Here is a 10,455-nt window from a genome sequence, read left to right on the forward strand (position 1 = left end):
TTTTTTTTAATGACATCAGAGTATGCTTGTACCAGGAAACAATTCAATAAGAAACTGAGTGAATTTGGATTAATTCAGGTAATAAAAAATGAAAAACCTAAATCTCTGTGCTTTGTATTGACTAAGTGCAAGGACATAGATTATGTTGGGGTTCTTTTGGCTCTACTTTTGGTTTGAAGAAATTGCTAGAGGTATTAAATTTGTGTAAACTTAGTGCAGACTTCTGTACACTGATCTTTTAAATGTCTAGAATGATAAATGAATAAAGATACTTTTTTTTTTTTAGATTTTTCGCGATTGTTTTGCAGTAGTACTTTTTATTAATTAGTATTTGATGGTATGTTAAACATATGAAAATGCAGTTGTGGTCTTAGGTTTCAGGCTTGACTGTGGGATTTTGCGTCTTAATTACTGTGTGATTCCTTGCATTATTGTTTGACAGGAGAAGTTTTGTTTTATGGCTGTGAAAGCGTATGTAATGGAGAGTATGGCTTACCTCACTGCAGGAATGATGGACAGGCCAGGGTTTCCAGACTGCTCCGTGGAGGCAGCCATGGTCAAGGTAATTAATTTTATTGAAAGACTTACCTACAGCTTTCAGCTAATAAAAACTAATGCCTCTCCTGTTTTTCAGTCTACATTGCTGAGAGGCTGAGGCATTACATTTAGATATACGATACAAAAACTTCAGCTAGATGAAAAAAATAGACATTACTGTTTTCTCTTATTCCCCACGTGCTATTGATTACCTCAGATTCAGGCTTTTGTCACCATACGAAATAAAAACTGCATACAACAGGTTTGGCCTCTTGAATTCTGTTTTTATGTGGCCTGACACAGTAGCAAGAATAAAAAGACACTCAGTTGTAATTCCAGCTGCAGGCCCGGCTAAGGCGCTTCTGTCCTGGCTTTAACTCAGAACTGGTTGCAGAATATATGTTGAGAAAGAGCGCAGCCCTCTCTGCTGGAGTGTCGCTGAAGGCACGTCTGCGGTGTAGAGCTGGGTGCTGCTGGCCACAGGCACCCTCGAGGAGAGCTCACAGAGCTTCAGCCCCCGTCGGTGGTCCCTTACGGCGTGGTCAGTTCAAAAGAACGCATGTTCCGGTGAATCTGGGCAACGTGAAGGGTTCTGACCAACCCGCTGCAGTTCTTCTTTCAGTTTGTGGCTGTCACTCTCCCAAGATTATTTCCTTACAGAGACGTTCTTGCGGATTGCAAGGAAACCATTTAGGTTTGACCGAAGTATACACCTGAGCCGTAAGGGTACTACTTCAGGCAAGCTTTAAACAGGACTATTTTAACAGCAGTATGTCACGTAGATACCATAATGGAGCAATGTATTAGGTATTTATTGCGTAGCATGGTGATTGAAATACTGTTCAACGGCAGGTGCTCAGTTCTGAAGGCGCATGGGCTTGCGTAAGCGAAGCACTGCAAATTCTTGGAGGCCTTGGCTATATGAAAGATTACCCCTACGAACGCTATCTCAGAGATGCTAGGATACTTCTGATTTTTGAGGCAAGTATGAAGATACTGTTTTACTGTAAATCTGAGCTGAAACCCGAGTATTCAGTTGAACAGGCCTTCATTCGTTTAGTTGCAAAGTCTGTAATAGAGTAAGACTGAAGAACTAATCTTGTTTTCTTTGGAGATACAGATAGTACTTTCCTATAATAAAATAAGATATGATGGCTTTTAGAGACTAACCATAAAGTGTGAGTTACAGGAGGAACTGGCACCAGCTGTGCCTCTGGAAAGAACAGATTGGTAATACCGTTGTGTGTGTATATATATATACACACACTGGTAGTGTATTTACAGTTTCGTCTTAAATATTTAGAAACTTTCTGGATGTTTTTAACAACATACGCAGCTGTTTTAAATACACTGTCATGAGAAAAAACAGTCCCAGTTCATGGCTTGGGTTTGTTGTTGTTTTGAACAGACTAAAGGATTCTAAATTAGCATGAAAGCCTAAAACTATTTTATTTGAGAAAAGTAACTCATCAGTTTATGTTCAGTAAATAGTTGTAATTGCATATGCTGATTCATGATGAAATCGGAGTACTGTGTCTGCTTAAGCGAGAGCCTTATGAGAATGAAGCTGGCCATCTTGCTTTGTATCAAGTATATTTTGAAACCTTTTTGCTGTTTTTATTCTCATGTATCTGTACTAATATAAGTGATAGGATTTGGTAAGAGGTTTGGGCAAAATTTTAATTTTTAAACAGCTTTCTCTAATAGGATTTTCTCTTTTTTTTTGTGGCCAAGTTACTCTGTTGGTGCCTAGACTTGAGTAACCTTTCCTCTTGTGTGCTTCTCACAAGTGAAGTAGGGAAACACACAAAAGATTAATTTAGAAGTTTAATTAACTTATTGATGTGCATTTATTTAAAAAAAAATGCTGGCTGTGAAATTTACTCTGTTTCCAAGTTGGATTATCAGTGGCCATTCATCTGTACATCTGAGCCAGACTTCCAGGCTTGATTTTTCTTGATGGACCATTTAGAAATGATCATTTACCTCCTGGTGTCAGGACAGCAGAGATCTCAACTGCAAATCACTGCAAGCAAGAATTTTCAAACTGCAGTTCAGTGCACAGCAGCCACCTAGCTGCTCTGGCAAATAAATGTGTGTTTATCTCGTGTAAGTAGGAAGAATCAATTCCAATATTGATTAAAGAGCAAAACCAGCCAACCTGTAAGGGCATCCTCCTACATCCTGTGGGGTTTGATGTTTATGAATCTGACAGACATTCTGAATAGTAAAATCAAAACCACTTTCCAGACTTGTTGAAGCAGAGACGACCTTTCACATTGGACAGGTTATAGGAAGTCTTATTTAAAAAAACCAGAACACTACACCACTGGAATTCCTGTAATTCAGCTCATTTTTCTCACTGATCCCAAGAGGTATAGAAAGTTACTCTTCTGCTAAAACAAGGAGGCTGTGCTTACCTTTTTGTTTATCTTGGCTGTTTGTAAGGGACCTGCAAGCAGGTCAGATAAATGCAGTTTGCTGCAGCCGAGGACAGAATTCTGAAGACTATTCCTTGTTGTCCAGGATCCGTTTCTGTTGTCCAACAACAGTGGGTAGGCTGTGCTGTAGATGTGCCCCTCCAAAACGTCCTGCTTAGTCTTAATGGCAGATGAGTACTTTTTTTTGCACTGTAGCCTCTCTGTCACTTGGCCTGTCACTGGGTCATTAGTTTTGACACCGATCTAATACTAGGGGTGCTTTCCATCTGTGACCAGCCTTCTATCTTTTGATCTTTATTCTTCAGCCATCTAAATTAAACAAGCAATCATATAAAGCATTCCCAGACATCAAATTGTACAGTATCATCTGAATTTCTTGGTCTGCACGTGCTTTCCAAACAGGCATATTGCGCAGTTTTACAACTATTTAAATATTCCTTTACTGGAACAATGCAGAACTTATTTTTTACTCAAAATGCATTTAGTCTGGTTTCCTTTTTGTTGTGATGCATATGAATGTTTAATAATGAGAGGCTCAACTTCTTCACAGCTAAATGAAATCAGAATTTATAATTGAGATAAAGCAGAAGATAGCAAACATTTATGGATGGATGAAGAGTAATTTTTTAATACTAGACCAATAGAAAGGGAAGACTGGGAAAATAGACCTGCTTGGAAAACATTCATTAATACTGTAAACTTCATAGTTAACTGAAGAACCTGTCTTCAAAATTATACATATATGTTACAAAAAAATTCATTAGTAGAGTGTTTAGTCTTGTTGCTTGCTTCCAGGATCCCTGACCCGCTGCAGCCATATGTCCTCTACCTCCCCAGCTGCTGTAACCGCTTCAGGCAAACTCACCTGGGAGTGCAGTTTCTGGCATAAGTGTGTTTTCCTTACAAGTGATGATCATCTTTTGTATTGCATAAAGCTCTCAAAAGAATTTTATCTTACAAGTCCAAATGCATTTTAGAACATTTCAAGGAAAAGCACAGCACATAAGTTATTTAGACATGAAAAGCAGTTTTAGGAAAAAAGTGTATAGAAAATATTAGCACAGCATATCTAGATTTTTGAAATACAAAATACTTCGTACTTGATAGTGACGTCACTTTATGTTATGTTTTTTACAGGGAACAAATGAAATTCTGCGACTGTATATTGCTTTGACGGGTATGCAATATGCAGGCAAAATCTTAACTGACAAAATTAAGTATGTTCTTATTTATTGCTAATGGTTTTTAATAAACTAAACAATCTAGTAACTGTTTAACTGTAGATAAGGGGGGAAACGGTAGGGAAAAAAATGGAGTATTTCTGAATGTATTATCTTGTCTAAAAGGCAGTTCAATGTTACGGGGTTTTGGGGTTGGTTTTTTTTTTGTTTTTTAATTGGATGTTTTATGTATTCAGGAATCTTGGACTTATTTTATCTCACCGTATAATTCCAGCTTGTGTAAAATTCCTTCTTAAAAGACCAATAATTTAAAATTTTGTAACTTAAGATTTTATAACAAAGTTTTATTGGTAAGACAGGTGTATCGTACATACTGAGTGTATATACTGGTCTCTGGAATTTGAGTATTTTTGAGAGGAACTGAAGATGAACCATGTTGTATACTTTTAAGGCTGTATAATAGTTCTCCAGATTTCAGAGTAAAATGGATCAAAAGACTTAATGATTCATAGACAAACTGCAGGTGTTTTGGTAAAGCATTTACAATTTCAACGGGTTATCTGAACTCCTGAAACTTCCCTTGTAAACCAGGAAATGGCCTTTAACAGCTGTTTGTTTTCCCAACATTTTAGAGAAATCAAGAAAGGAAATGTGGGAGTGGCACTGGGGGAGTTTCTAAGCAAACTACGGGACACAATGGGCAGAAAAGTGGATTATGGGCTAGTTGGTGATCGTGGAGTGGTGCATCCCAGCCTCCAGGTAAGGGGAAGGGGGACATGGTGCCCTTTGACCAGATCCAGGCACTGTCTTACATGTTTGATTCCCTGCACTGCTTGTCACAGCTTGATATCCTGTTTATGCAAAACAAAGCATGTGCTTAGGAACAGTGAGATTTACAAATTTAAGCAGATGTTTATACCATTTCAGGGGTAAGGACTTGGTTATAGGTATTACATGGGTACACATGAAGGTAGAATGAAGACTGCTCTAAGTCTGTATTTGTACCAAATCGAGGTTTATATCCATTTCAGTAATTTATATAAATTGAGCTTTCACAGTATTAAAGTCTTTGTTTGTAATGGTCTGTTGCTGCCCTTCATAATAAGCTCAGTTACAAAACGCTATTTTTTCCTGTTTAATAGTAACATGGTTTTAGGTAAGAATTTCTCTGAACTGTATGTACATACTTGCTTAATCACTTACTAAATAATTTTTATGACCAAAGCTGAATGTTCTGTTAATAGAAAAAAGGTAAGGTATGGTTTTCCTATGATGTTTTGTTAGTGATTTGAAAAACTGTAACACAACTATTTTCACTGTTCTGTCAATATAGCTGTCCTCCAGGTCAGCTATTTCAGGCACCCAGGTAAGAGGATTTGCTAGATTTGCTAATACTGTTCAGTTCACAAAAGGAAACTTAACAGTACGGCACCTCCTTCGGGTAAATACGCCGTGTTCTGCAGTGCCACCAGAGTACATGGGTGGATTGTTTTTACTATGGTAATTCTGACCTAGCTGACACACTAGATTCGAATTTCCTCTAAATAGCTTCAAACCCATTTACTTGCATTCATATCAAGAATCAGCATCATTAATTAGTTGCGTTCATGAATTAATAAAAGCCAAATATGACACTGGAAATGTTCTTCCTACTTAATACCAGAATTGCCTGCTGGTTGTTCAACTTAGTGTACATCATTCCTTCATTTTGATCGCTCAGAATTGATTCCAGACTGCTAAACTTCAGACTATTGGTGAATTCACACAGTAGTACCAGATAATCTTGATTTTCAGGGTTTTCATAACCTGCAGCACTTACTTAGAATAAGAATTAGAACTAAATGTTGCATAAGAATTTTTCAAACTATTGCTTGCATAAGCATAAAGACTATACTGGAAAGTTACCAAAAGTAAAATTTAGAAAATTATAATGCATATTTTATTGAAAAAGAATAATGCCTATCTGGCTTTCAGCAGCAAACTGGATAAATGTTAAAAAAACAGTGCTTGCCAAGAGAAAATCTAGTATTAGTTGGGTTTCAGGATACCAGGCTGCATCTAAACCATGATTTTTCCCTCGGAAAAGAATCAACATTTTATAATCCCATTCCTTTTAGGTAAATAGGTAAACTCTCCCTCCTTCTTAGCTGGGAAGAAAAAGATGTTAAATGGTGAAAGATCATCTTAACAGGGACTTCTGGTCAGTGACTAGACGTTGATAATAAACGCTGTATTTAGCAGAAAATAGAACTGCCGTTTTTTTAGAGAGGGGAAGTTCGTTCTTGTAGTGGGGCGCGCATCTTGGGGCTTAACATCGTTATCTTCTTCAGTAGAATTGCCTGCTGGTTGTTCAACTTCTAGTGTACGTCGTTCCTTCATTTTGATGGCTCAGAATTGATTCCAGACTGCTAAACTTCAGTCTTGGCTACTTAAAAAAGGAAAACTAGTTTTGTGCTGTAGTTGAGAATTCTAATGTGTGTCTTGGCTACTAAACCCATCGGAAATCCTGGCCACCTGCAGCCAGACCAGAGCGGCCCAGGACTCTGCGGGCAGAGCCACTGCTTTCTCATGCAGAAGGTAGCGTCGCCCGAGATCTTGGTGTATTGGCTGGGCAGCACAGGAGTCGCTCGTACTTCCCCATAGGTGCTTCCCTGGAATACACTGCTTGTTTAGCTAAGTGTCCTGTTCTAAGAGGTGCGCTTGTTTTTCCCACAGGGGACTACTCAAATTGTTGTATTTTCTGTTTTATTGTATAGGAAAGTGGCAAGAAACTTGAAGAAAACACTTACTATTTTGGAACTACAGTGAGAGGCCTGCTAACTAGATTTGGCAAGGTAGCTATTATTTTTTCTCTTATCTTCGTTACTGAATAGTTTATTCTCAACCAAATTGGCCTCGCTAGACTGCAGAGTGGACTGTGTGTATGGCAAGAGCCAGGACTTCCTTTACACAACACGTTTCCACTGAATGTGAGAAAATACACTGAAATTCTACACTTGATGTAATGGACAACTTTTTTCAAAAACAAACAAACAAACAAAGTGAATTAGTTGTTTTCTTCTACCTCTGTAAGCACAAGTCCTGCCTGCTCCAGTGACTATTTTTAAGTACTTGCTGTGAGCAGTCACTGGAACCCATTTCCCTGTTCCCAAATGAAGAGCTGTACCAGCAGTTTTTTGAATTTATGCTATTCATCCATGTTGTACAGCAAATGAATCTGTAATTACGCCATGCAAAGTGGTGTAGTTAAAATAGGAGAGACTGAATGTAGACCACCTGGATTTTCAATTTTGTTAATCTGATGTGTTCTGTGAATGCTTATCAGACTAGGCCCTACCACTTTCCACTTTAATACATCTTTTGAACAGGCTTAATATACTTGGTACTTCAATTTCAGTGAATTTACCGACGTGATTTCAAGACGCAGCAATTTTACTGTTGGCTGCAGCCAGAAAGACTGTTAAAAGGTGGAACATAGTTAATCCAAAACTTAGTAGTTTAATCATCGTTAATCCAAAACTGTTAAAAGGCAGAGCATAGTTAATCCAAACCTTTCTGACTTAGGCTAGAAATTCTATGAAACAACTTACCTGTCTATGCTAAATTAAGAATGAACCTAAATACAAAGTACGAAAAAAAATGTTTGGTTAAAGTTTTAAACTGACAAACTACAAGCTAATAATCATTTTTACTCTTCTAGACAATAGTGGATGAGCAGTTGGTTCTGAAGAGAGTGGCAGATATAGTTATTAATTTATATGCAATGACAGCAGCAATTTCCAGAGCTAGCCGGTCTATCAGTATCGGTCTAAGAAACCATGACCATGAAGTAAGTGTACTTTAATATCAGTGGTAACCATTTAATGTCTGCGCGCCTTGGATCATGTGGCTTAACAATCCGTATTTATTCCCATTCTGCCTCACAGTGTTTTGTAATAAAGAGGCGCTATCCAGCCTCAGACTTCCCTTGAAATCTTACAGCCTGTGTACGTTTTACAAGGCTCTAACCAGATGCTTTTGTCTGGACGAGCCAACTTTTCCCCTCAACTCCCCTCAACAATCGTTTTAGCACGATGCTGTCCTAAAAGAGTGCTCTAAACCAGCAGGCGTTGCATGCTAATGTCTCAGACTTTGCAAAACCTCAATGACGAAGAGCTTTCATTACACTTAAAACTACACTCTACATTTTTTTAAGAATTTATATCTATCACAGCAAACTCTCCCGTAAAACCAAGAGCATACCAGACTTTCTAAACTGATTGGTGCAAGAGTGCAGTAACCACACCAGTTGCGTCTCGGGTGCTGAGCTGCATGCTATCAAAGTATTTAAAATGTTTTAACATATACATACAGATTTATGAATGAATTACAAATTTGCATGCTCTTTTAAACCTGCTAATACCACGCAGTTCTTCCCAAACTCTTTCCATGTAATCATAAATAAATAGTAACGTATAATAACAATATTTTGTCAATAAATTTATTGACAGTAAAGTGAGAGTTTGTCACACAGGTGATTGTATAGTAGCTCATTTAAAGTTGCATGGTAATGGTTATGCTACAGGACAAGTAAATTTGCTACAATTAAGTGTTAGGGAAAATCCAAACTGATTAACCTTTGTCTTCACTGGCCTTAAGACTTCAGATTTTGTGTGTGTAAGCCCCTTCTGGATTTATTACCAAAAATGTCTTCTAGTCAGTTTTGCATGAAGGGGTCATCCCAACTCTGACACTCATGGCTGTGGGGAAAAAATAACAACGAAGCTTGCAACATACATGACTAGTTTGCAGGGCTCTGTTATCAAGAGACAAAACTAGACTTTCAGAAATTTAAATTACTGTATTTTTACTACATTGTTTTATGAAATTCATTTACTAGTTTTTAACTGAGTTTTACTATTTTCTCAGGTGCTTCTTACAAATATCTTCTGCACAGAAGCATATTTCAAGAATAATTATGCCATGGCTCAATTACAAAAATGTAAGTTCTATAAAATAAAAGGATTTTTTATACTCTTATGGCTTTCACAGACTCCAAACAAAAGTAGGTGTTTTTGATGTGACCAACAGAATAGTTTTGCTCTGCCTTTAATTAGGATGAGGCACAGAACTTGTACCAGTTGACTAGAAAGAGTCTCTTCATTTAATAGATAAAACTGCAGTGATTCTTTTCCAACTGTGGGGAGGAACACAAAATCTGTCAGTAGCAAATACTCCTGTAAAGAAAATATCAGATAACCAAATAGGTCAAATACCTAATTGTTAAGTACTGACCAATTAGGCGTTTGGTCTGTGAAACTCAGTCTGCAATAATCCTTCTTTTTTAGAAGAAAATGATAAATTATTACCTGGCACTGAAGTTTAGATACTTGCATTTGTATTCTAAAATCCTCTTTGAAAGAAATTTAGAAAAGCTATTTACGGTACTTCAGTTAACTTTCCTTCTGTTTCTCCACAGATGCAGATGAAAATCTGGATGACTGTATTAAAAAAGCTGCAAAGCAGGTACTGGAAAAGAGAGCCTATATCTGTTCTCATCCACTGGACAGGACATTCTAACGACTTCACTGACAGCAGATACCGATCAATGTAAAACAGTGGCTAATTTTCTGCAGTTCAAGGATTTGACACCTATTTCATGAGTTTACCAAATGTAATTAAGTGTAACTGTGTAAAATAAAACTTCTAAACACAGCTTCATATAAAAAAGATAAATAAAAAAAATGTTATTTAAATCTCAAGTTATCTTACTAGATGTATATATACGTCTGTTTCCCTTGGAGCTAAATAAAGACAGTTGAGGTTTGGACAGAGAGATGTGTTTTCCCAGGGAAGGGATCAGGTGTTTTGGGAAGTATCTTTAAGCTTAAATAAGCTATGTACTTACCTTCAGAGAAGCACTGAAAGACTTGCGGAATCAGACCAATTTAGTTTGGCAGAGACGTCCGGAGGTCACCTTGCCCAGCGCACTGCGGACAGCAGCACCAACTACAATCATCATCGCCTTTTCCAGGCGAGTTTTGAGTATCTCTGAGGATGGGGGTTTCATTGGCTCTCTGAGCTCCCATTTAAAGGTTTTGCCTTGTGTTTCATCAGAACTTCTCCATGCTCTGTTCTTGGCCTTGGTCTTAAAGCCTTACACTGGCCCCTTGGCTTTGTTTTGGTTTTTAAAAACAATAAATAGGGGGTTTTATTTAAATACAAGCTGTCATCTCTATTAAAAACTCAAGAGACAGCAGATTTTTCATGAGCATTATTCAGACTTGATGACAGTTGACACATTTTTTTTTTTCCCC

The 10,455-nt window shown here is 37.6% G+C and overlaps 1 protein-coding gene across 1 annotated transcript in view; it reads left to right on the top strand.

Annotated features, from left to right (window-relative positions):
- Positions 1-9,838, top strand: part of ACAD9 (acyl-CoA dehydrogenase family, member 9) — a gene marked incomplete at its 5' end in the record, with an annotated part of 22,525 nt that extends 12,687 nt beyond the window's left edge. Inside the window, 9 exons of the mRNA XM_009578883.1 lie at positions 8-78; positions 443-562; positions 1,390-1,518; positions 4,116-4,195; positions 4,792-4,918; positions 6,916-6,993; positions 7,860-7,988; positions 9,068-9,140; positions 9,618-9,838. Of these exons, the coding sequence (XP_009577178.1) occupies positions 8-78; positions 443-562; positions 1,390-1,518; positions 4,116-4,195; positions 4,792-4,918; positions 6,916-6,993; positions 7,860-7,988; positions 9,068-9,140; positions 9,618-9,718 (908 nt within the window). The remainder of the gene's footprint in view (positions 1-7; positions 79-442; positions 563-1,389; positions 1,519-4,115; positions 4,196-4,791; positions 4,919-6,915; positions 6,994-7,859; positions 7,989-9,067; positions 9,141-9,617) is intronic.
- Between the last annotated feature and the right edge of the window lie 617 nt (positions 9,839-10,455).

This window comes from Fulmarus glacialis, unplaced genomic scaffold (genome assembly GCF_000690835.1).
Source record: "Fulmarus glacialis isolate BGI_N327 unplaced genomic scaffold, ASM69083v1 scaffold23725, whole genome shotgun sequence".
Classification (NCBI taxonomy): domain Eukaryota; kingdom Metazoa; phylum Chordata; class Aves; order Procellariiformes; family Procellariidae; genus Fulmarus; species Fulmarus glacialis.